This window comes from Lasioglossum baleicum, chromosome 1, assembly GCF_051020765.1.
Source record: "Lasioglossum baleicum chromosome 1, iyLasBale1, whole genome shotgun sequence".
In the NCBI taxonomy this organism is placed as follows: domain Eukaryota; kingdom Metazoa; phylum Arthropoda; class Insecta; order Hymenoptera; family Halictidae; genus Lasioglossum; species Lasioglossum baleicum.
The window spans coordinates 11,660,350-11,686,906 of NC_134929.1; the positions used below are offsets into that span (position 1 = coordinate 11,660,350).

The 26,557-nt window shown below is 36.4% G+C and overlaps 6 protein-coding genes across 7 annotated transcripts in view; 3 read left to right on the forward strand and 3 right to left on the reverse strand.

Moving 5' to 3' along the window:
- The window catches only part of Miga (mitoguardin), a 40,832-nt gene extending 28,868 nt beyond the window's left edge, over positions 1–11,964 (forward strand). The window contains exons 4-9 of the mRNA XM_076421445.1: positions 7,053–7,240; positions 8,136–8,273; positions 8,360–8,472; positions 8,757–8,925; positions 9,020–9,253; positions 9,424–11,964. Of these exons, the coding sequence (XP_076277560.1) occupies positions 7,053–7,240; positions 8,136–8,273; positions 8,360–8,472; positions 8,757–8,925; positions 9,020–9,253; positions 9,424–9,741 (1,160 nt within the window). The 3' untranslated portion in view covers positions 9,742–11,964. The remainder of the gene's footprint in view (positions 1–7,052; positions 7,241–8,135; positions 8,274–8,359; positions 8,473–8,756; positions 8,926–9,019; positions 9,254–9,423) is intronic.
- Positions 11,965–12,482: 518 nt separating this feature from the next.
- On the reverse strand, positions 12,483–14,043 carry LOC143207881 (uncharacterized). The gene is made up of 4 exons (XM_076421761.1): positions 13,212–14,043; positions 13,023–13,147; positions 12,838–12,945; positions 12,483–12,717 (listed from the first exon to the last, which is right to left on the reverse strand). Exons 1-4 carry the CDS (start codon positions 13,352–13,354, stop codon positions 12,599–12,601), a joined length of 495 nt encoding a protein of 164 aa, XP_076277876.1. The 5' UTR covers positions 13,355–14,043; the 3' UTR covers positions 12,483–12,598.
- A 125-nt stretch (positions 14,044–14,168) lies between these two features.
- On the forward strand, positions 14,169–15,370 carry Arpc5 (Actin-related protein 2/3 complex, subunit 5). The gene is made up of 3 exons (XM_076421786.1): positions 14,169–14,536; positions 14,630–14,703; positions 14,951–15,370. Exons 1-3 carry the CDS (start codon positions 14,377–14,379, stop codon positions 15,188–15,190), a joined length of 474 nt encoding a protein of 157 aa, XP_076277901.1. The 5' UTR covers positions 14,169–14,376; the 3' UTR covers positions 15,191–15,370.
- A 126-nt stretch (positions 15,371–15,496) lies between these two features.
- Positions 15,497–18,518, reverse strand: Ccm3 (programmed cell death protein 10 Ccm3). The gene is made up of 5 exons (XM_076421727.1): positions 17,881–18,518; positions 17,611–17,788; positions 16,910–17,042; positions 15,929–16,093; positions 15,497–15,850 (listed from the first exon to the last, which is right to left on the reverse strand). The coding sequence occupies exons 1-5, from the start codon at positions 17,950–17,952 to the stop codon at positions 15,766–15,768; spliced, it is 633 nt and encodes a 210-aa protein (XP_076277842.1). The 5' UTR covers positions 17,953–18,518; the 3' UTR covers positions 15,497–15,765.
- Positions 18,519–18,870: 352 nt separating this feature from the next.
- Fand (Pre-mRNA-splicing factor SYF1 fand) lies at positions 18,871–23,343 on the forward strand. 2 transcript variants are annotated; one of them, XM_076421324.1, is made up of 15 exons: positions 18,873–19,046; positions 19,343–19,491; positions 19,573–19,894; positions 19,969–20,268; positions 20,347–20,488; positions 20,562–20,713; positions 20,787–21,007; positions 21,077–21,239; positions 21,323–21,436; positions 21,510–21,672; positions 21,747–21,856; positions 21,947–22,150; positions 22,546–22,765; positions 22,860–23,009; positions 23,157–23,343. In XM_076421324.1, the coding sequence occupies exons 1-15, from the start codon at positions 19,002–19,004 to the stop codon at positions 23,231–23,233; spliced, it is 2,532 nt and encodes an 843-aa protein (XP_076277439.1). In that variant the 5' UTR covers positions 18,873–19,001; the 3' UTR covers positions 23,234–23,343. The 2 variants fall into 2 exon arrangements, with proteins under 2 accessions (XP_076277430.1, XP_076277439.1); XM_076421315.1 differs by having other exon boundaries at positions 18,871–19,046; positions 22,860–23,343.
- Positions 22,804–26,143, reverse strand: Fbxo42 (F-box protein 42). Its single transcript, XM_076421433.1, has 7 exons — positions 25,648–26,143; positions 25,220–25,563; positions 24,904–25,061; positions 24,693–24,823; positions 24,484–24,623; positions 24,269–24,405; positions 22,804–24,033 (listed from the first exon to the last, which is right to left on the reverse strand). The coding sequence occupies exons 1-7, from the start codon at positions 25,769–25,771 to the stop codon at positions 23,496–23,498; spliced, it is 1,572 nt and encodes a 523-aa protein (XP_076277548.1). The 5' UTR covers positions 25,772–26,143; the 3' UTR covers positions 22,804–23,495.
- Positions 26,144–26,557: the final 414 nt, after the last annotated feature.

Here is a 26,557-nt window from a genome sequence, read left to right on the forward strand (position 1 = left end):
TGGGTAATTAACACTAGACCTACCGCCCGTTAAACGACCGGCTTCTTGTTTTACAATTACTGAGATTGTAGGGGTTGTCTTCATGGGATATTGTTGAAGTATAGGGTACTTGCTCGTAGTATATAATAAAATTTAACTTGAAGAAATAAATGGAGAGAAACGTGTATTTTTTCAATTAAATTGAGCTATTAGTGTATATGTATAACAGGAGATGCGATGATGAAATTTGTGATATATAAGTAATTAATGTTAATATAGAAATGGGCGAATTGTGTATCGACTGTCTAGCGTTTGAAATATTATTTTAGACGGCACTGGCCATTACAGCTCGCAGCATCCCAGTGGTGGATCATTTCGGATGTGTTCCGCAGCTCTAACGGGGGTTGCAAGAGAATTCTCGAGGGCTGGTCGCCGCGAAAGCTCTCCTCCTAAGATCCGGTGTCTCTTCGTTAAATAAGGGACACTTGCGAGCCGAGAGCACGCCAACTCTCGTGCCACCTTTTAGCTTGTACGAGCGGGATTCTAATTTTTATCGAACACTTTGATGCACCGGTTGCATTGCAGGAGATGGGGCGGGGCGGAACGGACTCTATGCGGCGGATCATCGTAAATACTATTTCCTTGTACTCGAAACGTTCCAGTCTCTCGAATACACAATCAAACGACGCTCTCAGACGACGAACGAAACGACTCCTCAGGGTTTCGATCGTTATGGAAAGAATAATGAGTCGGCTGACTAGAGATAAAAGACCAAACCGGTTTCTTTTGAAGTTTAAATGAATTATGCTTGTTGTCGCGTATAATATCGCGTGTTTTTCCATTAGCTGTCGTTAAGTTGTCCGGTTTATTCGTCACGAGCTAGACCAACAATGTTTATACGATTGTCTACGTTTGTGGACAAATTTCGAGAAAGTCTAATCAATTTTCAGTGGTAGTAACCTTTGTAGATAATAAATAAATGTGCCCATAATTACGAAAGTGATCTAAGTAAAAATTGAAAAAAGATCAGTTTATCAGGTATTTCACACCACATTGTTTTAAACTACATGAACTCGATGCAATTTTTACGATATTGTGAAAAATGAACCGTTAGATGGCGCTTGTTATTTACATTAAACATTTTACATTTTACATCATATGGAATTCATTTAGTATTAATACCCATTTCACTTTCATAATCATGGGCACAAATAAATTCATGCTGAATTCTGCCGAATTCTATGTTCTAGCATTTAATGAACATTTTTTCGTAAGCCTAGATACATACAGATCTGCAATTAAATTTTCTACCGGGCGGACAATAAATGACTGTTTAGAGAACTAGTATTTTTGTTGCACGACCACATTTTTCTTCTAGAATCTGGAATATTCTAGTTTTAATCATTTGGTGAGGTACTTTCGTATTTCGATTCGCGTCCGAATAGGTACGTCACTGGGAAACACCCTAACTTTGCCCCCTCTGTTGCGTATATTTTTCTGCCACCGCGTGTATCCCCCTACCACTATGGCAGTTAAGGCACCCTTAAATCGAAATCAAAATTCCGATCGAAGAGGAACAGGCCCATTCATTCTCACCCTTCCTACCCTACATTGTCCGTACCTGTATGCACTCGTCGCGCATCTTTCGAGGGAACGTGTATCGATAATGACTACTACCATGCGCTTTAGTTCACTCATGCGAATCTCTACTCGTTCCTTCCTGCACAGTCTAGTTCTTTATATTAAATATATTAAGCAAAATAATGTAATAAATTCGTCGAACGTAATTTTCTAAAAATACGGTTCATTAAAGATCATTCGTACTACGTTCAACAAACTGCGCTTTTAATAAATGTAATCAATTTATTGTATGATATGAGAACTATTAATAGCACTAACAAGGTTTAATGACACCATTTAGAGCATTTAAAATTATACTACTATCGATAAATATAGGTACGTAAACTAGTCGACTGCATTTATGGTAAACACGAGCAGTGTAACTATCTGTAAAATATATTGTAAGAACATTAGAAGAATTTAGAAAAGAATTCACAAGAGATTTCGATGGACACCCACAGATAACCAGTGTTGGGCAAATTTTATTTTAAATAATAAATAAACGTGTGATTTTAATTGCAAATAATAACTAAACTTTTTATTTAAATAAAAAATAACAAATAACTTGTTATTTAAATTTTTATTTATCATAAATAAATGTATTTATTGCCAAACACTGCAGATAACAGATAAATATCAACAAAAGGAATACGACTGTGCATAGAAAATATAAATAGCATGCAAACAAAGACAACAATGGTTGAATCATGTGGTACAGATGTACAGAAACGCAAAAGAATAATTTTCCATTGTTGCCCATTGTCAACACAGGACTAAAAACGATGGTCGTGTTAGAACGCTTTCTAAAGAAATTTGCAAGGTGCTTGATGCAACTTGATGCACCATGAACCGCAAGTTAAGGCCAAGGTACAACGTCAACTCCGGCGGTGTGTAGATTGAAAATAATGGGCACACCTTTCGCGCGATATCCTTCGTAATTGATGGTGGCCCGGTTCAATTTCCGTCCTGACCGTTTCGTCTGCGTGGGCCAACGAGAGTGACGAAACGTAGAATACGGTGAGTGTCGTCACCGACTCGGAATTTAAATCCTGCGACAGTGACAACGTTAAGTAGGTGCTCTCAACCCCTTACACTCCGCTGACTGGCCGACACGCCAGCCAACAGGGTCTCTCATTTGTAAATCTTCTGCCGTTGCAAAATCAGTCGTTGAACTTACCTTTGCCACTTGTCCGAGTGCCAAGTACCGAGTCGCGACGTTGCTTCCTCTTCCCGTCTGGGCTAGAGTCGTCGGAAAACTCAACCCGGAGACGTCTATCCGAACCTTTCGCGCAAACCCGAATTATTATTTCAGCAAACGTTTCATTTTTTAACTGTCCAAAGTGCTGAAAGCAAATTGGAGACCACCTGGTGGTCGTCGCATTGCTACCATGCTCATCGATAACAAACTTTTTAGCAACTCAACGCTCTTCAGCTACCGAAAGACTTCATTAAGGGTTCTTCATTTTAGGTTCATTTATTGTAAATTGTAAAGGTGTTTTATTGAATATATATTTTGAATAAATAGTGAATAATTTATTGAATATATTTTTTGAAAAAATAATTAAATTTAATCTTGTTATTTTTAAAAAAACGATAACTTTTTTAATACTGTAGTTTAATTCGTTACATTTTCATTGTTGGCACAGATTAGAAAGTTACAAATTTTTGTTCACACGTTACCACCTAGTGAACTTGTCCTTCTAACATCTGAAGAAATCTTAAGTCGTTTGGTACAATGTTAAAAGGTTTGAATACAAAGTTCTGTCCCACCTGACTTGAACATCTTTCTCACTTTGAATACAATGATTGCCAACATACATATGATTTACTCGAGGAGTTGAACATTTCTTGAAGTCACTAAGGTCACCGATTGTGTACATACAGGGATAAAAAGCGGCGAGGAACAGTTACCTCATAGAAATCCGACGATGGCGACACTCGTCTTCCAAGTATATAAAAACTAGCGGTGTCTAAATTCAAATGGAAGTGAAAGTGTCTGATCATCGCTACCGTTGTCGGTCAGCAACTATGTATGTAGTAAAATATCAAGAAGAAGATGAAGACGCGTTCGCTACCAACGATTGAGCTTAGTGACCTGTTCCAGATTTTTTATTTTACACACAATTACTGAAATAAAAAAATATATAAAAAATAGGTTTTTAAAAACCACGCTTATATTAAAATACACTAAAAAGGAGAAAATTGTTTTGGACACTAGTGACTATAAATAAAAGCGTGGAGCGCTCACGAAGATTACGTCAATATAGTTTGGCATGAAGTAAAATGATTTAGTATGAAAGTTTAATTGTTTATATCTTTAAAACTATTGAGTAACTACACCTAATATGCCATCGTCTCACAAAAAATTATCAAAATCAAAGTCGGACACTTGGGGTCCTTCCCTTGTGAGCTTCACTTCGGTGTGAAGTGAGTCAGTGGAGTGGGGATGAGTCGGAGTGGGAACGCGTAGTGGAGTAGGGAGCGCTAGCGCGCGGAGTGGGGATCGCTGAACGCGATGACGTACTACCGAGCGTCGCGCGGCAAGGTGTGACGGTTAATATAAACATTTTTTTTCTCCTCGACGCACAGTTTTTTTCTAAAATTTGTTTTTTAATATTGCATTGTCATCCAGTTCTGAGCTATATTTAAAGTTTCAAGTCTCTAGCTCATCGGGAAGTGGTTTAAAATTCGATAACAAGATTTGACATATACAACAACGACACGGCAAGCTAATATGAGCGTGGTAATAAAAATGATTTCATAAGGAATGGTTGTATAGATATCTTTAGTAAATCAATTTTGTCATTTTTATAAGGTAACATGTACCAATTACTTTTAAGACTCGGTAGGTTTAGTGTTAAGTAACAATTTAGTGAATTTGAGAAAACCAGTTAAGATGCTCTGTCTCGTCCACTCGGAAATTTTCATTTTCTCAAAAATGTCACTTAACATGTTCATCGACTGAGCTATTCGACTGTAGAATAAACTGTACAAAATCGGTCATTCTCGACCGATCGGTCGTAGCAGGTAGTAGGTGCAGTGTCGAGTATACTGCTTAGCGAACGTGTTAAAAATATGTGACAACGAGAGCACCGCATTTGCACGTAATCGAATTTGCACACGAGCGTTCTTTTTACAGTGCTGACAAAGGGAACGCACCAAGCATGCCAATGTTATTTTAGTTCCCGCGATTTAAGGCGGTAGACTCGTTTCATTTCTCGACAATACAAAAATGGGGGTTTTTATTAGTCAGACGCGCTAGATGAAAGATCGATCTAGGGCGCTATCGCCCTCGAAAGTCCTATTTTCTCGTTTACGAAGCGTAATTTGCATTACTCGTTGTATGCTTCCAAATAATGGTAATTACGCTGCCGAGTAATGCAAATCACTCCTCGTAAACGAAAAAATAGGACTTTTGAGGGCGACAGAGATCTTTTATCTAGCGTTTTTGACTACTGAAACCCCCATTTTCGCATTATCGAGAAATGAGAACGCGATTCCCGCACTCTTGCAACCCTGGAAAAAGGAGTCTACTCCCTTAACGTATTCGCGCTTGCACGTTGACATCGAGAGCTGACAATGACGTATGAAGTTGTTTGAGAAGTAATTCAGTTTGCACGATAACGCGAGTCGATTCGGTATAGGAATACATACATACATCGTTTTTCCAAACGTCCTAATCGTTGATGTAACAACGTCTGGCGATTGATACCGATAAAGACGTAAAAAAGGAACGGGTTGCAATAACGATCAAAGACACGGCTGTGGATCTGTGTGTACGCGTTCGAGATTGAGAACGCAGATATTATGTTGACGAAGGCAGTAAACTGAGAAAACGGTGTTCGTCGCGTTAAAGGAGGCGACGCGCTTGAAATCTTAACTGCGCGGCGCGGCGGTCGAGTTAATCGGATAATTCCACGAGAGCACCAGTTTATCCTTGCGGACCTTGTATGTTTCGTTTTTCTTCGAACGGTAATGGAACCGTAACGGATGCATTTCAGAATCGAACGAATTTTACGGGATAGATCTGATCGGAAAATTCATGATCGATTAACCCTCTCATGCAGAAAATATTAACCTGTTAATCCGTCGATGATCCCGCTGTAAGAGACACCGAACCGGTGTAATACGGTTACTCATCGCGTCGCGGATCGATCGACGTTGATTCACGGGATCCCTAACTGCGATCGCTGACTGCTGCAATCCAACCTTTCGGCCACCCGAAATTACGGACACGCGAGCATATTTATGTGTTTACGAACTCACCAGCCCGCCCCGTCATTTTCGTCACCGAAATCACTGTGGTCTGCTTCTCGAAGAAACCTAAAGTTCGCTTGCAGTCATAATAGCTGTCCACCGGACTTCCCGCAACTTTGGAATGATGGGATTCGATTGGACAGCTATTACGACTTCTCGAAAAACAATTAGAAAGTGAGAAACCGACTGTCGAGCTGATCGGCATTTCCTGGTTTGTCTTGGATATCTATTAACCCTCGAATAACTTTCAATATCTTCCTGCATCATCGATCATGCGTATGTATACGTATTGGAATAAAATACAGGATGGTCCAGTACATATTATCATACATATATAGAAAGTCGTTTTTCTATGAACGCTGTAGCAATAGCGATGGTTGTACAGGTTTTGCACTCCAAATTCACCATTCTGCACATCAATTTCACCCTTTTACAAATGAAGTATTTTTAAGTAAGTTTTTCATTAACTTTTGATCGTTTATAATTCGCAAACCAATTAACTAATTTCAATGAAATTTTCAGAGCGTATACAATTTATACCAGTTGACCAGACACATCTTTTGAATTTTCGTTATTGGCCCAGCTAAAAAAGTTGTAAAAATCAATTTTCACTATCGTTTTTCACAATTCCGTCCAAATGCATTTTTTCAACATGTTTTTTACACATCATTTACTAAACTAATTCTTCTAGCCTTACAGAGAAATTGAAGTCGTTTGATCCATTCATATAAAAGTTATTCTGATTTAAAGTGTAGTGAAATCAGTTCTGCTCATTACTGTATATTCATTGTAGCCATTTTCAGATTAATAAACTTTCAAAATGGAAGTACATATGTATTTATTAAAGCGTATTGAGTATCGAGTCTTAATAAGAGTCTTTGATGTGTCTAAATAAATAAATAATTAATTTTAAATATTCTTAATGGGTGAGATAGATTTGCAACAGGGCGAGTTTTGGGTACAAAACCTATAAAATGGAAGAAACGTCGCGCGTTGGTTCGATGGGCAGTCACTGCGGTTACGATTCTTTCCTGTGTCGGTGGTCCGAAAGCGTTTCCGAGAACGAATTGAGCGAGTTCGGATTCATTGTTTGCGATAGCGCGGGCGCGCGTGCCCACCCCTGTGCTGGTATATTGTAGTAATGACAAATGAGAATTGACAAATGTAAAAGGATGTTAACCGTTGAACGACCTTAGGTCTGGAGGCGCTGGAGAAGGCCCTTTACTGCTGGGAAGACGCTCTGACGGCGTTCAGCTCTTCGCTGAGCAATGACACGCTCGCATTACCATCGAAGGCGGATGCGGCGTTCACGCACGATGTCCAGGAGCTCCTTGACATGGGTTATCAAATCCAGACCCAGGCGGAACTGCTCTTTATCGACCAGGTAGGCGCAGATTTACCTGTCCGTTCCTCTTCTTCTTGTTTTCATTTACCGAAGCGAATCTCCGTTACCTGCTTGAATTATTATATCGTTGCGCGAGAGACCGTTTTTATCCACGGCGCGAAACAACGTTTTTCATTTTCTCTTTTTTCCCCCCGCTGCGCTGACGAGAGTTCGTTATCGATGATTATTTCGAGATAGACACATAGAAAGTAGGTTGATCGTTAACGGGTCTCGATTAAACCGAACCGAATTACACCTTGCCAAGAGACGCTCCTTGCTCTTCCCCATTCGCCTAGCTATCACGTATTTACTGTTCTTGTTTTCGAATACATACTACCGCGGCGTCGTGTCGCGCGTTCGCTGCCATTCCGTTCTGCTGCACTCATCAATTACATTTTCCACTATACAGGAGCGGAGAAAAAAATACGGGAATTAATCCAATTTAAATGATCACTGACCGCGCGCAATTAGCCGAATGAGTCACTTGACCTAACGCAAGGAGGACTCGTCACATAGGAAGTTCATGGCACTACGACCATCGTCGTTCGCAATCTAAGCGCACGGAGTAAAAGATTCGCGGAAGGGAAATTCGTGCGCGAAATTGCGATTTTGTGAATGTACCTTAAAATGAATATTTTACGCGTCCGTGTTAAATACATTTACGACGCATCGTCAGCAAACTGCGAATTTTATGCATTTTATTCTCGACTTATTAAAGTTATTAGAAAAAGAGATACACTTTTACGTGACTTCTATTTCCTGCAATTGACTTGAACAATTTTCATTTTGCATAAAGATCCGCGGTCTAATCGTCAATCTTCTCCTTCTAGAGTAAAATTTTCGTTCGTTCTTCAAGGTTGTATAATATACTAATCGATTCGAAATGATTTCACAGCACTCGGTGCTGTTCCGCAATGAAAGCGAGGAGAGCCTCAACAGCCACAAGCCTTCCAACATCGGCACCCGGATATCCGGAAAGGATAAAGCGGATGCTGCATCTTCACCGGAGTCTTTCGAGTCCGCTCGTGACGGTGTAAGTTGCAGAAATAATTCTGAATTCGTGTATCAATGATTCTGTTGCAATTACACATGTTTGCTCTTTTACATGGAACGCGCAAGGTGGCGGATTTACGCGAATTCGAAGAATTCTCCGAGTTCTTCCCGCATTTCGCGAAACAGGAGCTTTATCACACCGCGCTGAAGCAGCACGAGGATAAAAGCATTCAGTGCAGGTGAGAACATCGAAACTGTTAAATAAAAATGTGATTATTAATTTTTGAAAGTTCGCTTCCGGTAGAGATAAACTATTAACTATCTATGTGTAATATAATTGCCAGTTCCTCTGTAACGGTAAATAAATCTCGAAACACAGAGCCTTAGAAAGCTGAGATTTGGTACACAGGTAGCCGTTAGCTCAAATTAAGTGCTAAAAATAAATTAGTGGCATACCTCCAGAAATAAGCCAACCGTTGATTGTTCAACGGGAATCATGCTAGTAATACAATAATTTTTGCAGGCGGCTGCATACGGAATTGGTGAATTGCGGCTCGGATGTCGAATATTTAGCGAAAGTGCACTGCTTGCGGCAAGCGTACACGAAATTGTTCACTATACCGTCTGCGAAAGTGTGGATCGCGGATATCGGCCGACAAGTCATTACTGATTTGATCATGTATGCAGACAGGGTATACACAACATATATAATTTACTACAATCCGGAATAGACAAGGATTATCCGAGGGACGATCAGCTTTCTGACTAATTCATTTCCAATTTAAGGATCCCAAGGATTACTTGACGCACTACGAACGGATGATGGAGTTCCTGCAAGACACGAGCAACCACAGCATCATGGAGGAAGAGCTGTCTGCGAGAGGCGTCAAGTGCATGAATTTCTACGATATCCTTATCGACTTCATTCTTTTAGATGCGTTCGAAGAAGTCGAGAAACCGCCTACCTCAATCAAAGCTATTTTACAGAATAGATGGATATCCGCTAGCTTCCGTGAAACCGTGAGTAACACGAATCAGCTGTACTTCGTCCAACAAGCCGAATCTGTAAAGGTATCCAGGATGCATGCTAGTGCTACACTGATTCGTCTCGTTGGATCCAGTATAAAGTTTGTCCAAGCTCCTTTTACCACAGCTTTTATCATGCATTCTTTCTCACCGTTTTGTTTAAGGCAATTGGAACCGCCGTCTGGTCGGTTCTCGTCGGCAAAAGACAAATGCTGAAGTATGACAAAGGGTTCTTGGCACACTTCTATTCCATTTCCGAACAAATCACTCCGGTGCTTGTCTGGGGCTTCTTAGGTCCGGAGGGCAGCCTACGTTCCACTTGCCTCTATTTTCGAGACCAGGTTGTCGAATTCCTCGTAGACACCTTTAACCTATTCAAAGTAAGGTACACCAGCGTTGACAACCTTGCCGACGACATACTCAGGGAAATGAAGGTAAGAGTCGAGAATATAAATCAAAGACTTTCGCTAGAAGGTTGTTAGTCAATTAGAAGCGAAGAAACGTTCATCGAGAAGCAGTCTATACTTACGCGAACAATTTATAATACGCTGTTACACATGAAATTAATCTCGGATCTGAAATTACTGCAAAAGTATACTGAATATTAGACGCGTACGTTCACTTCGAGGGAAACATGTTTCTTGTAGCCGCATTCGACTTCTTTTCAATCGGTTATACGAATGTTGTCGCGCTCGATATGCTCGCAGACCTTTCCTTATTTCAATGATACTGTAAATCACTCGATCAATTAATTAATTAATATGGACTTTATGTACAGCTAGCCTAAATATCTCCTTCGTTTGCGATGATTTTGTAGTACAAAAAATATATTTATCGTCCTTGCGACAGATACCATTGCCCGCAGTATTGTGAAATGTATATTTGCAATTTGTATAAATCAATACCTCGTAAATTGTAGTAAACGCTCCGATTGGGTCAGGCTTTCATTTAAAAATGAATTGCTTCAATATGAACTCCTCAATTTATGTAAGCGGCTTCGTCCATTGTTGTCTTTAAATTGCCTGACCATTGGTACTATTCAAATTGCATACGAAACATTTTTTACATCATCACAACAAATGGAGAAATTTAGGTAGATTACCGCCGTTCAGAACGATCAAGAAAAGTATTTAAGCATAATTATTTATGATTTTATCATTTTTATTTACTATGTCTATTATACTAGATTATTAATCTGTTTGCGTCATGTAAGTACACGCGGCCGATTTTCGCAGTTCTTGTCGCTGAAACGTTATTCTTGTAATTGCAAATGGGTTAATTAAGAAATGTTACCATACTCGTAACTACTGTACATTGCATTTCTTGCGTACCTAACATTCGAATCTACGATTTTAGTGCACAGACAGTCATACAAAATGTATAAAGATAACTGTTTTGTTATGAAATTCAATTTTTAATATATCGTTATCATTTGGGTATTAGACGAAAATAATTTTATATACAGTGGCTCACGAAAGCATTCGAACGCCCTTTAAAACAGAATAACTTTTTTATAATTGTAACAAACGACCTGATTTTTTATAGTCAATTAGAAGCACTGGTTTATGAAATGATATGCAAAAAAATTTTCCAAAAAATTATAATTTACAAAGTTACATGCAAAAATAAAAAGGTCATTTTTCTAACTTTTTTATTAAGGCCCTTAAAGAAAATTTAAAATATATGTTTTGTAGATCTATGTTAGTATACACATGCTGAAAATTTCATCGAAATCGGTTGACGCAGGAAAAAACGACACGCATCGAGAGATGTACGATTTTGTGGATTTTAAGCAGAAACTGATCAAAAATCGTGTAAAACTACGATTTTCAACATTTTTAATCGCTTGTAGCTCGTGTGTATGTTAATCGATTTTGACGAAATTTTCAGCATGTGTATAACTAACATAGATCTACAAAACATATATTTTAAATTTTCTTTAAGGGCCCTAATAAAAAAATTTTTAAAATGACTTTTTTATTTTTGCATGTAACTTTGTAAATTATAATTTTTTGGAAAATTTTTTTGCATATCATTTCATAAACCAGTGCTTCTAATTGACTATAAAAAATCAGGTCGTTTGTTACAATTATAAAAAAGTTATTCTGTTTTAAAGGGCGTTCGAATACTTTCGTGAGCCACTGTAGCTGTACGAGATTGTGATTCTTAGCATTTAACAATGACAGGTAACGAGACCATTGTAGTTCCTTGTGTACTTCATAAGGTAATGCTACTCAATAATATCGAGGCACTAATAATGACATATTTATTAACAATTATTTGTATCTACTTATACCTCTCATTCGAAAAGCTGAGGATTGCCGACAAAGGTATTTCATAATTCTAGTTTGCGCTCTGTAATATTTACCAATTATTTCTTTTCGAAATACACGATGCATGTATTATTATTTAGGCAAGATTGTTTTTTCATAGCCTTATACAAAATCATTGCATACAGTTACCTGTAAAAGAAAGTTGTACTACACATTGCCAAAGATAAAAGCAACTTTACTAGCAAAGGACTGTGCCTATTATATGTATGTGTACAATATATGTATATTGTCCTTGGTTAAAATTTTCTCGAACTACGTTATACCTCATTGTGTACACTGCAAGCATAGTATAAAAACATTCCAATTATTGTCATTGTGTAATCTATAGGTTTCAGCAAATTTTGTATATATGGGAATATATGTATAATGTAAAAGCTAGAGTTTGTTTTTTATATATGTAAGTATAATACCTTTTTCTTATAAAACGAACTATTAATGCTCAATATAACTGCCACTAAAAAATAATTAAGTCGCATCATAGAAGACATATTACTAATAACATAAACAGTTTTGGGCATTAACTTTTCAAGTTCTCATCCTATAATTACTGAATCATGATACTATATTGTTGTACATGTATAAGATTATTATGTTAAATGTTTATTAATTAACACGTTCGCTACCAGCATTTGTTTTGTTGCTTACCTTCCTTGTTCGAAAGTTTTAGTAAATGCAACGTACCCAATTTTGAATTATTAAAACAGTTTAACAGAAGAAAGTCACAGATTCTCTGAAAATTATGCATTGTACTATGACTTTGAACAACAAAGTGCATAAAATAAATTTGGCTGTTTTTAGGTGAACTCAGATTATGGATGTCACATATTTGTGACAGTGGTAGCGAACATGTTAAGTATTGTTCAATTGATTTTATAGTCTATGAGAAATAATTTGTATATATATATGTATTATTTTTATTTGTAAGTGAACTAATAAAGAATTTTCCATTAGCTAAAAAAATCCATTTTATAAAAATACTTTGCATTCTGATATTACAGATATAATATCAAAGAAATAACATATCCATTGCATCGTCATCTGACTCTTCTTCGTCGGTAGACGGTACATCTGGCATAATGTTTGTTATATTATTCCGTCGTTTATATTCTGCAAAGCTTTCCCTATCTGTGATAAAGGTTTTATTAGATCAGAGCGTATATTATATATACACATCAACGCATTTTTAATTATCTTTAGTATCAGAAAAATAATAATGTTTTCTTTGTAGTATTTTTTGATAATCACCTATTTTTCGAATGTCTTCGAGCCAATTGTTCTTGTATAAACGATCTGGATCTGCTACAATTAAAACGTTCTTCTCTTCTTCGATATGTAGCCTTAGCCATTCCGTCCCTATTCGGAGAGAATAAACATAGCATAAATAAGAAACACAAAAGAAATCAATAAAATAATAATTATAAGCTCAATACATTTATGTGCCTTTGCTAGCGTAATTTTGATCTCTCTTTCCTTGTTCTCATGAATCGTTTTTTCTGCTACTACTGTCCCAAACAGGTACAGCGTGACATAATAATCTTTTTCATTTACGGTAGTGCTAAAAATAGGATATCTCATGACATTTTGTAAGAGTAATTAACACATCGTTTATGTGTAAATACCTAAATAATAAATGGTCGCATTCCACATGCAGGAAATACTTAACAACATCCTGCAATAAAATTCGTAAGACGACCGTAACATCCGTTTGGTACCACAGTATCTTCGGAGTATATAATTTGCTAATAAGTTTTAGGTGGCTCATCCTTTTATTCAAATCGTTAATACACAAAGTACATTTGTTGCATTGAGAGTATAATAGTATCACAACAATGCATCAACTTAATCTCTAATATCACTTATAAAATAACAGTAGAAAATTGGAGAACATGCATTATAAATTGTAGATTATAAAATAGATTCAAAAACTATTCTGCTAAATGATATAAAAGTATCCAAATTTAAAGCAACATTTCGTATTCGATGGTCACTTCAGAAAAATGGGAAAAGAGGGTTCATTTTTTTCAATGGGTTTGGTCCACTTGGTGCAGCACTATCGCTATTAGGTTGGAGGGAAAGTTCTGTCGTATTTGAAATAAGCAGATAATTTTGCTTGTAAATCAAAAACACATGTTGCTAGTGAATAATTGGGAAACAGGAATTGACAGGTTTTCTGTAAGATAGCAATAAGTTGTTACAAATAATGGATTTATAAATTGATTCAAATGTGAACTTTCCTTGCAACCTAATATATTCAGTTGTACAAGTGACACAACTATATAATGTAAGTGTCTTTTTGTTTATGTTTACGAAATAATACATAAATACATGTACATACATATAATTGTATATCTCGCTTTTATATCGTTATCCACCGTTTTGAGTTATCTTCTGACGTGACTTGTGTGGGCACCAGATACTCCATAATCTTGGAACACTGCGTCTTATTATAAAAATTTGCTATATATATATATGAAAGCTATATATCTTGAAACCATGCTATATATACCTGATAAAAACATTTTCGATTGGACTGCTAATAACAGAATAATCTCTACTGGTCACGATCAGGTCACGATTCGTGGTTCATCCATGGTTCATCCTACATATTGTCTAAGTGTGGTACCAGAGTCACTTGATTTGGGATCACGAACATGAAAATTTTTAACAGCAGTTTCGCCTCTGATGTATTCTATATTTGAAGACCGATGAAGAGTCATTCTAATTCTAAAGCGTTAGTTGATAAGCCGGGCGTGATCACTCTGAAACGTCAAGCACGTAGACAAAATGTCACGAAACGACGGCAAAAAGGACTCGTCAGCGTCAGCATTTCGAAAAATCGATGTAGATCAGTATAGTGATAATAACTTTAAAGAAGAAGATGCGGACGGAGGATTGGGAGGACCAACTGGTCCAGACGAGACTGAAGTTTTGACACTTCTTAGCCAATATCCTTTTGATGTGTCTTCTATTCACATATAAATATCTCCCAACAAGTTTTCTTATATTTCATTATTATATTTTCCTTAATATTTATTCAAGGGTAAGAATGCCGAAGCTCTGATTTTAGTATTAAAATCTGCTCCACTTGGATGTAAAAATCAACAAGTAAAGGTAACCTCGCTGTCACACATTTTCATTGCTTTTATCGCGTACTAATTAAAATGAATACTAAATACGTTAGGCCGTAACATCTTATACTATACTTGTATATTCTAGTTTACGTTGTTCTGTATTTTAAATTAATTTAAAATTTCATTCGACGGAAAATGTTTTGTGCTTGTATTTTCGTTTTGAGCAGAAATATTGTTCTCTTATTAATGTACTTGATGCATTGTATTAAGGTTTTTTCACATTGCAGGATAACGCAAGGAACTTAACTCTGAAGGTTCTGTTAAGTATAAAATCTAATCAAATGGAAGACTGTCTAGCACAATTAGATCGGGACTTAGTGGATGTTCTAATGAAATATATATATCGGGGATTCGAAATTCCCACGGAAGGTAGCAGTAGTCATTTGTTAATCTGGCACGAAAAGGTATATAATATCAGTGGCGTTGGCAGTATTGTACGAGCATTCTCAGATAGCAAACGTGCTTGAAGATTTGTACATTTTCCAGTAATGTTCATTACAATAATTACCATTAACCCTTACTGTTACTCATTGTCATTGTTAATACAATGAGGATGTAGATAGCCAAGCCATTCAATTTTCCAAGTGGGAAATATACAACACATTTGTGTACATTTGTTATCAATAAAGTAATTTTTATTTCTTATACATTTGGAGAAGTATCTTTCTTATTCCAAATTGTCTATTCTTTTCTTTCTTTAAATGAATTTCCTTTTCCCCTATTATATTCGAACAAAAGTCTTAATTTTAAGGATGAAATAACAACATAGCATATCGAGACAACACTTATATTTTCTATTAGAATCGTTTTCTTGTGTTTATGACTTCATTTGTTTAGCGTTATAAACAATTGTTAAAATAACATTACATTTTAACAATTTAGTACATATAAAATAATGATATATATATATATGTATACATATATATATTTTATATTAAATGATATTTTTAAATTCTATTATCAAATATATAACAAAATCGATAAAATTATAATATTACATACTTCATTAATAGTTACAAGTAACTTTGTTCTTTGAAATTCATTACTCACACTTGTCTTTTACTGTGAGCATTATCATATTTGTTTGATGTATTAAGTACAGTGCACTTATGAATACAGCGTTGGCTCTGTAAAGATTATAAATTTTAATTAAATACATTGTTCTTTAAATTAATGTAAACTTCAAATTACAGACAAACACTTACTGTCCCTCTTTGAAATACTCTTTTAACGTGTTACTAAATCTTTTACTGTATTTTACAAATTCCCTTTTTCTCTGATCCAATGCCTGCTTCCCTGCGGAACCACGTATAAATGCGTTCACTTCATTTACCGCATCTAACAGCTTTTTTATCGCACTTGCTATTTCTCTGGAAGTGTTAGAAACATATTGTGGAATTGTCAGACAACTAAGATATTTTTACATAAATGGAGCATATACAGGGTGAGTCTCGTAACGTGACGACCTCAAATAACTCGTAAGTTATTTGTTGTACAAAAACAATGTTCAAACAAATGTTGTATGGTTCCTAGGGGGACATACAGTGCTCCAATCTGCGTAAAAAAGTATTGACAAAAATGGGTACATACAATTTAAAACAGTGGAGGTATTAAAAAGATTTAAGGCCACCAGTGTATTAGTTTCACCTTAATAAGATAATTAAAAGAAGAATGAAATTGTTATTTGACTCCTGTGTCTTGCAATCAATGCAAACATTTTTTATTTTGCATAAAGATCCGCTGTCTGATCATAAATGTAATAGTTAACGACATATTATCGATATAATTTCCAATATGTATAATAGCTGTTACCTGGAACCTAGTAGGTGCTTGAACTGATATCCCTCAATTTGAATAAGTATACATATGGAAAATGATTTCGATAATATCTCGTTAACTATTAGATTTATGATACACGAAGGTCAATACTTTTTTACGTAGAATTTTGTGCTTCATCCAAGTTCGAGCAAAAATATTGTGCATTCTCTTTTAAAAAACTGAAGGTGACCTTCATATTTTGATAAAAATCGAAGTAACAAAAATCAGATTGCAGCACTGTATGTCCCCCTAGGAACCATGCAACATTTGTTTGAACATTGTTTTTGTGCAACAAATAGCTTACGAGTTATTTGAGATCGTCACGTTACAAGACTCACCCTCTGTATTATATATATTCTAATACACACTTGATTGTTTCGAGAAATGTTTTACGATCTGTTATCTCATCGGGAATTCGACTAAGTATTCTTTTCAATGAAGTCGATTTACGATTTAGTTCTTGAAAAGCATCTTCGGATCTAGCTGACCTGTACTCCACGACTATAATTATAACAGAGATATATTATTTCAAGTTATCGATATTTCATTCAATGTTATTTTACCCTCTGTCTGCAACCTTATTTTTATCGATGCCATCTGCATACCAGGGTCATTCGTGCTCTAAGTTTATTACTGTTCCAGGCTTTCAAAAAATCTAAACAAATTCCAGAAGATGTGTCGAAGTTCCCATTTTAATATACAATCGTTGAAACATCAAATATTTAAAGCATCAATGCATAAAAAAATAAATATTGAGAAGAAAAAAATTGAAAAGTGAAATTTTGCTCCTGACATAAACGGCCCTGGTTGCGGACAGAGGGCCAATATTTATTACTAGACTGCAGATGTTTATGCAATTTTCAATTTTTGTAAACGAATTTGGAGAAAGTGGGGCCTAGTCAGATCCTATTTTAATTGGCAATAGCATTTGTCCAGAATAAATCCAGAATAAATAATAATCATATTAAATCTCTCTCTCCTGTCCAATTTGAAGCATTTTTTGAACATTTTTGTAAACCATCAATGCATAAAGAGATCCGTAGTCTATTTGTTACTAATATTAATATACCGTCGTAATCGGAAGCAGCTCCTTGCAATCTCAGAACACTTTCGTTCATGTCAAGATTAAGTTCGGCCCGTCGTACTATACCGAGAATGAAGTCGTGCGTGATTCCTGGATGAGAACTTTCAGCTTTCAATAGAGCTGTGCGTAAAGTTTGAGCTGCCAATCCATTTTGCCTCTCTAGCTGCAATTGCATAAAGAAACAACAATAAATTTTTCTCTGTTTTTGTAATTACAGCTTAAGTGACACAAAAAGATCTCCGAGATTTCCAGTACCTTCATTAATATCGGTCTTAAGATTACAGGAAGAACCAGTGATGCAACTGGAGTCTCATCGCCCATTGTCATCGTTTACAACGTTTATTTATAAGAACAGTTTGAACGTATACAATTACTTTGCGTAACAATCTGAACGTGAAACACGACTAGTTCGAGTCTGAAATAAAGGACGTGGACATCGGTCAAATTGTTTATGTTAAAAGTTATCAATCACGATCATATTCTCGATATGACAGCTGTCACAGTTCGGTGTCTCCAGGTGTCTCCTCGAAAAACGAGGTAAACAGGCTGTGCAACTTGATTTTCAAGTAAACTGAAGTAAACCTTTCTGTCACTGGTCACTTTCTGTTCAATTTTTTTAATCGAGCACTTCTCAAATAATTTTTATCGTTTTATCCTTGGCGTGTATCGGAAGGTTGAATTTTTTCCGAACTTTTCAAATCAATCCGTTTTAGCTACTCTATATAGATATCTTTTTTATTTCTTTTTACTTTGAAGTTATTTCAGTTATTTCTAAGTACTCCATATATTAGCGAATAAACCTGTCCCCTATTACATAGCACCACATAGCACCTATTAGATTCGAGAATTCCAGGTTACGATCAATGAGATACCGCCTTGACATAACGCGGTCGGAACGGTCGGAACAGTGATGTGATCAGACTCCACCGTAACTCGCGCATGCGCGGCCAAGACAGTAGCGTATCTACAATGACGCAGCCGAGCGGCCAGGGCCCTGACGCCTTGAGGCAGTTATTCTGGCGGGATTGTACCAGTGTTATTGGCGGGACGACTGATGGACGAGAGACGATTATGTATTCTTTTGCGTAGTTATTGCAGTGCTCTTTCCCTATCCCATCCTCAAAATAAAGAATAAGTTTCAATTATAAAAGTCTGCGGGGTGCTCAAGCTACACGATTTCATCGAAATAGTTACGCTACTGAGGCTGAAATTTCCGCGCATGCGCGAGTTACGGTGGGTCTGATCACATCACTGGGTCGGAATTGGTCGGAACTGGTCGGAACTCAGAGATTCGAATGGATTCGAACCCTAACCCTAACCGGGACTGGGTTCGTTACTGTATTACTGTGTTTACTAAATATTTATGAACATTAGCAATGATGCTGGAACGCAAAGATTTGGAAGGAAACTTATACGTTTTCGTAAGTACATTTAGTTTAGTTAACACGTTAAACGCTGTGTCGAATTTACACAAAATAATGTACAATATATAATTCGAATAATATTCGAAAACATGTTTACACTGTCTTAATAGACCTGATAGAAAATAATTAAGTAGGAATAAGGTAAGTAAGTCTTTTGTTTATGCACAGGCGTATTTTTATATTTAAATTAGAATAGTGAAATGGAAAAGGAGATAAAATTGGCTACGCGTTTAACGTGTTAACCTCAAAATACACTGAACATTCAGTTTGATCTTTAATATTAATTTGAACAGAACGAAGAGGATTTACCGTACGAAGAAGAAATTCTAAGAAATCCTTATTCTGTCAAACATTGGCAGCGTTATATAGATCACTTAAAAACTACGAAAAGTAGTAATTTGAACATTGTTTACGAGAGAGCGTTAAAGGAACTGCCTGGAAGGTAGAATTTTAATTTTTAATTTTTTAAGTAATTTTTAATTTTTTGAAAGGCAAATAAGTAACAATGAAATTCTTTTATCAGTTACAAATTATGGTACAATTATTTACGTCAACGTGTAAGTCAGTTGAAGGGAAGATGTATAACAGACGTGCTTTATGAAGATGTGAATAATGCGTTCGAGCGTGCATTAGTTTTCATGCATAAAATGCCTCGGATATGGATGGACTATTGCACGTTGATGACGGATCAATGCTATATCACTAGGACTCGACAAGTGTTCGATAGAGCGCTTAGAGCTCTACCTATCACGCAACATCATCGCGTGTGGCCCTTGTATATTGAGTTCTTGAAGAAGCATAACGTATATGAAACTGCAGTGAGAGTATTTAGGAGATACCTGAAGGTACGTATACATTAAACAAATAAACTCTACTGTCCTATTAATTTGTATTTAGATAATACATATTTTGTGTTTAGTTAGCTCCAGAAGAGACAGAAGAATACATAGAATATTTAATATCAATTGGAAGACTCGACGAAGCTGCTGTGAAACTCGCACAAATCGTAAATCAAGATGATTTTGTTTCGAAGCATGGAAAATCGAATCATCAATTATGGAACGAATTGTGCGATTTGATATCAAAGAATCCATCGAAAATAAAATCGCTTAACGTAGATGCTATCATTAGAGGTGGTCTAAGACGTTACACTGATCAGTTAGGCCCCCTGTGGAATTCTTTAGCCGATTATTACGTTCGCAGTGGTTTATTCGAAAGGGTACTAAACCATTTATTGCACTAGAATATAAACAGTTTTATTCTTATTCCAAATAATTGAAAATTTTTCTTCTAATAGGCGAGAGACATTTACGAGGAAGCAATACAGACGGTAACTACTGTCAGAGATTTTACACAAGTTTTTGATGCTTATGCGCAATTTGAAGAACTTAGCCTTAGCAAACGCATGGAAGATGTTGCGAAAAATCCTACCGAAGATGGTACAGAAATAATCAAATAATTTAAGGTTTTCTAAAGTTTACGTTTTTTTATTTGTTAATTTTGTATTTACAGACGACATAGATTTGGAATTAAGATTAGCACGATTTGAACACCTGATGGAGAGGCGATTACTATTACTTAATTCTGTACTACTTAGGCAAAATCCTCATAATGTACAAGAATGGCATAAAAGAGTTATGCTTTACGAAGGACAGCCACACGAGGTATATTGACTTTTATGTAAACGTTGTTTGAAAGTGAGAAACAATCTTTTACTATGAATGTTTACGTTTTTAGATTATTAATACGTATACAGAAGCTGTTCAAACTGTACAACCACAATTAGCGGTAGGAAAGTTGCATACTCTATGGGTTGCGTTTGGTAAATTTTACGAAGAAAATGCACAAATAGCGGATGCTGGAGTTGTCTTTGAGAAAGCAACTCACGTCCCTTATACTAAAGTCGATGACCTCGCTTCCGTGTGGTGCGAATGGGCAGAAATGGAAATTAGACATGGGTATGGTACACTTGTTATAACACAATCTTTAAGAGATAGGCGAATCATAATACAATTTTAATTTTACAGCAATTATAAAGAGGCATTGAAACTTATGCATCGAGCTACCGCTATGCCATTCCGGAAAGTGGCCTACCACGACGAAACAGAAACCGTACAAATGAGATTATACAAATCTTTGAAAGTTTGGTCTATGTACGCCGATTTGGAAGAAAGTTTTGGAACATTTAAGGTAGCCTAATATAGAAAAATCTAATTCTTTTATGTTTCAAATTTTTATTTTTACGATGTGATTTTTATATTTTTTTTATTTAGACATGCAAAGCTGTGTACGACAAAATCATAGATTTAAAAATTGCCACACCACAAATTATTATTAATTATGGCCTCTTTTTAGAGGAAAATAAATATTTTGAAGAAGCCTTTAGGGTAAGCAAGATATTTTCTTCCGACATCATTGAGATTTGAATGGCATGTACCATTTATGAAATTTTTTTAATAGGCTTACGAGAAAGGAATTGCACTTTTTAAATGGCCTAATGTTTACGACATATGGAATACCTATCTTACAAAATTCTTGAAACGCTACGGCGGCACTAAATTAGAAAGAACGCGGGATTTGTTTGAACAGTGCCTCGAACATTGTCCACCAAAATATGCTAAAGGTATTGCTCTTTAGTATTTAATTTGATCGATAACTTCAAATAACGAACCGATTTCTAATCATATTCTGTTGCAGCTTTGTATTTACTATATGCAAAATTAGAAGAAGAACATGGTTTAGCCAGGCATGCGATGTCCGTGTACGAACGAGCAACGAGTGCAGTACTTCCCGAAGAAAGATTCGAGGTAATATATTCAATGATGTCATTGACAAATATGTTTCGATAATTCTATAGAACTACCATTAGAGTTAACAAATTATTTCCGATTTTCTAGATGTTCAACATATACATAAAGAAAGCAGCAGACATTTACGGCGTTCCAAAAACACGGCAAATATATGAGAAAGCTATTGAAGTTCTTAACGAGGAAAATACGAGAGAGATGTGCCTTCGATTTGCCGAAATGGAGACGAAATTAGGAGAGGTTGACAGAGCTAGAGCGATATATGCGCACTGCAGTCAGATATGTGATCCAAGAGTACGAAATACTATTCCACATGTGCAACTTGAATATCTTAAGGGGGTAGATTCGTTTCTAGGATTGCAAGGGTGCGGAATGCGCCTTCTCATTTCTCGGTAATGCAAAGATGGGGTTTTTCAGTAGTTGTCGCAGCTTTATGAAAATAGCTATATGAGCAGCTGTATGCTTCCAAATAATGCAAATTACGTCTCGTAAACATAAAAGTAGGACTTTCGAGGGCGATTGCCGCCTAGATTGATCTTTTATCTAGCGTTCTGTCTACTGAAAAACCTTATCTTTGCATTATTGAGAAATCAGAAGGCGCATCCCGCAGCCTTGCAATCCTGGAAACGTAAGTCTATCCCCTCAATGTCGAAACAATACGCTTACCCTATGCCTCTTGTCTTATTTAGGTAACATCAAACTTCTGGCAAATATGGAAGGAGTTTGAAGTGAGACACGGCAATGAGGACACGATGCGTGAAATGCTCCGAATTAAACGAAGCGTTCAAGCTATGTACAATACTCAAGTGAACATGATGTCCGCGCAAATGTTGAACAACGCGTCGAATCCGCCCGTCGATGTACCAGTGGATGCTATGCGACTTTTGGATAGTAAGACACCGAGCACAGGTGATTTACGGGATTTTCTTTTACAAAAACGCATGAACAACTGGCAACGTGTTTGTTTTTTATCTTTTCTAATACAATTCGTACAATGTTATAGAAAATGCCGCTGCCTACAAGGATAGTATTAAATTTGTTCGCGGTGTGACTGAAAAAGACGGCAAAGCGGAAGCTCAAGTGAACAATCCAGATGAAATAGATATCGATATAGACGACGATGCCAATGACAATGAGGCAGACGCAGAGGAAGGTAATTGTAGAGTATGCGATAACACACTTAAACTTTTATTACGGTTGATCACATTAAATGCGTTTATAAACTTTTTTTTGGACAAGTTTTGTATAGCAACATACACGTTTTATACTTTGTCTTTTAATTGAATATTTTTACTTTCAGACATACCTATCGAGAAACAAATGATACCGTCACAAGTGTTCGGTAGTTTAAGAGCAGCTGAAGGTGAAGACGATTAAATTACATTGTACGGGAGATATGTAAATAAATAATTTTACGTTTTAAAAAGAAGTAGATTTGTCACAGAATTGCCGGTTTCGAAGAGAAATAAATCAACATTTTAAATATTTATCACATGATATTTATAAAATTTCCTTAAGTTAGTGCACCGCGTGTACTTTCAACGTTAAAATAATCTTCAGCGAATACTGTTCTTGTCGCGCAACTAAAGTTAATACAACACTAACGTGATTAGTATTGTTTGTTTTTTATTGCAGAATATTAAATAACATATCTCGGCGGATTTATAAAATGAAGATCATTGTAAACCTCAGACTCGTCCATGTCTGGATGACTCTGTAAAGACGTTTGCTCTTTACGAATACCACCGAATACTATTAATTCACCTCGACCTGCAACCAACGAATAAAGTATCCTCTCGTCAGGCCCTGATTGATTATTGTGCTTCAACGGGATCCATGAAGCAGTGCACTCGTCACACAAAACATTCGTAATATCCAATACAAAAATGGATAACGTGTTTCCAGTCCGTTTCGTGGCTTTTGATTGTGTTCTAATTCTTTCTTCCATTCTCCGGAGGGATTCTAATTGACGTTGGCGATTACTATTCGAGCCATTGCGTACCGGTTCGTCGCGGAAAGCAGCCATGCTCAGAACGTTATCGTTGCACAATGCTAAATTCTTTGTAAAGTTTGGTGGATGAGACGAGGAGTGTGCATTCTGCACAGAAGCTCTCGAAAATGATCCGTGTCGACCGTTTACATTTACATCTCGATCAACGCGTGAATCATTTTCTTGTCTGGAAGATGATACTCGTAAATGTATGTACAATTATAATCAATATACAGTAATGTCCTACTGTAAATCATTTCTCGGTTCTGTGAATGCTGCTCGGCCACCTAGGCAGCTCGAGCTTTTTGGCCCCTCGCGGGGTATGCCCCCCAGTGGAATGGGTAGCGTAGCAACATACAGTCAAGCTTTCAACAAGACTTACAGTCGGACGTTACTGTATTGATATTTTCATTTCATCAAACCTTTCATGGGGATTGTCGGAATCGGATGTCCGCGATGGTGCTGTTCTTTGACTAGTGACTTTCTTCAGCGATATATTCGTTTCATTTGATTTTTTCTGGCATTTGTTTATACTTAAAACGATAACATAATTTCCCACCTATCGCATCGGAAGATTACCAATAGAAAATAGTTAAAGTGTTTGTAAGGTATCGTTTACTATATTTCGTATTATTACCTTGCAAGCTTGATGGCACCAAATTCGTGTCGGTGCCCACTCTGTATTGTGCATATTTACTTTTTTCCATGTCCAAGTTGTTCCTTCCATTTTTAATAACCAAGCGTCGTTCATAGCAACATTAGGTCCGGTGCAACCTCCTAATTTTCACATGATTGGTCAAGACAAATAATACAACATTTCATAATAAAAACTCGTGTAAGAAATACCTAATACAAGAAGATGATAATCTCCTAGTTCGATCTGAGACTGGCCGTAACGTGGTTGCGGCTTTAAGTTCGATGTAGTTTGCTTGTGCCAACTATGAGAATCTAAATTCAAACACCATACGTCATTGGATCTGCCTCGAAGTAACATGATGTTCTTGTTATTAAATGAAATTTAAGTGTCGTCGCATAAATATTTTAACATATATATTACCTATATCCATTACATATACCACCGAACACAACCATAGTATTTTTGTGAATTGACGCAGAGTGTGCCGATGTCGGTGGTGGTGACTCTAGCGTATTTATGACGATCCATTTGTTCGATTCTATAGAATACACGTGTAATTCATTGAATAATTTCCATTGCTGAAAACATACAAAATATAATTGAACGAGTAAAACGGTAATTACTTGGACATTAAGTGGTTAACACCTTGCGACTAATGTTTTTGAGCCTAAAAACAGTTGGCACGGCATTGACATGCTGAAAGATGCTTCGAGTTTCTAATCGACTGTATATATACCTGGTGTAAAGGATAAGGGGAAGGATGAGACCATCCACCAAATAATATGAAGCTCTTTTTATAATATAACATAGTAGCGCAAGCCTTCGGAGATGGGTAGCTTCCCATGGTAATTAATCTAACCCATGTTCTCGTGTCCAGATCTAATCTCCATAAGTCGTTAAATGTTGTGCACGTAGCTGTACATCCTCCGAAGACATACATAGAATTATCGTACATGCAAGCTGAATGGGAGTGTCTCTTTCCAATGGTAGGCATCCAATGCATAGATGGCCAAGCACTCCAAAGTAACGATCCATAAGCCACAGATTTTTGAAAATGTGCTTTATTGTGCTGTATTACGTCTATAAGAAAAATTCAAGTTTTTACAATGATTATCATAGCTACCATTATACCGTGAATAATGAAACATCGAAAATCTTACGTACTTTTAGTAGCATGAAACCACCTTTTAGACACAAGCTTACATTCTTGAAGATCCTTGTAAGGTGGAATCAAGCTTAAAATATACTCTAATAACACGTCCGGTAGGTCGTCGATCTTGCACTCCATTTCACAGGAAATATGTGTATTAAAAGCGTGTCTAAATACTGTTATTTTAAATAGCTACGCCGCTTTCGAGATTCTAATGATTCGAAGAAAACCGAAACTATAATCGTAGGCAGTTAAGAGTCATGTTTCGTTGATATCACTTTCCAAAGATTCTGACGAACTGAGGGATCGCTGAGATTTCCGCGTAATAAATTTCACTGTTGTCCTTCGTTACACCGTCAATGATTCTATTCATTTTCGACAATTATTCTAAGTGATAGAGGCTACATAAAAAATTATTATGACTCTAGTAAACAATGATAACCTAGTGTCAGACAACGACAGCGACAACTATGCCACAGAATATGTCTTTTGTGCTGTAATGGCAAAGAGTAGGTATAACAAGAGGCGACACTTCGGGCGGTACCTTTCAAGCCGATCGGCGACCTGTCCCTTTAAAGGCAAGCGGGAAATTTAAATCAACTAGATTTAATATTTTTATTTTGTGTATTTACGTTAATTTTACAAGATTGAATGAAAAAGAGAAATATAATTCGCTACATAGATGCTGACCCATTGGGTCCAATCTTATATATATGTATATATAGACGATATTACTTGTATATATATAGACCCGGCTTCGGACTCGGATAACATGCCGTGTTCCAGAATTGCTTCATCTACCAGATGACAGATGTGGGCAGAGTCTTTTTGTAGAAAAAGTGTGCAGAAAAAAATTTCTTCTATAAAAACGTACACTTTTGTTGTTTATAAAGTTTCAAGAGCCAAATTGCAAAAAGGACTCTG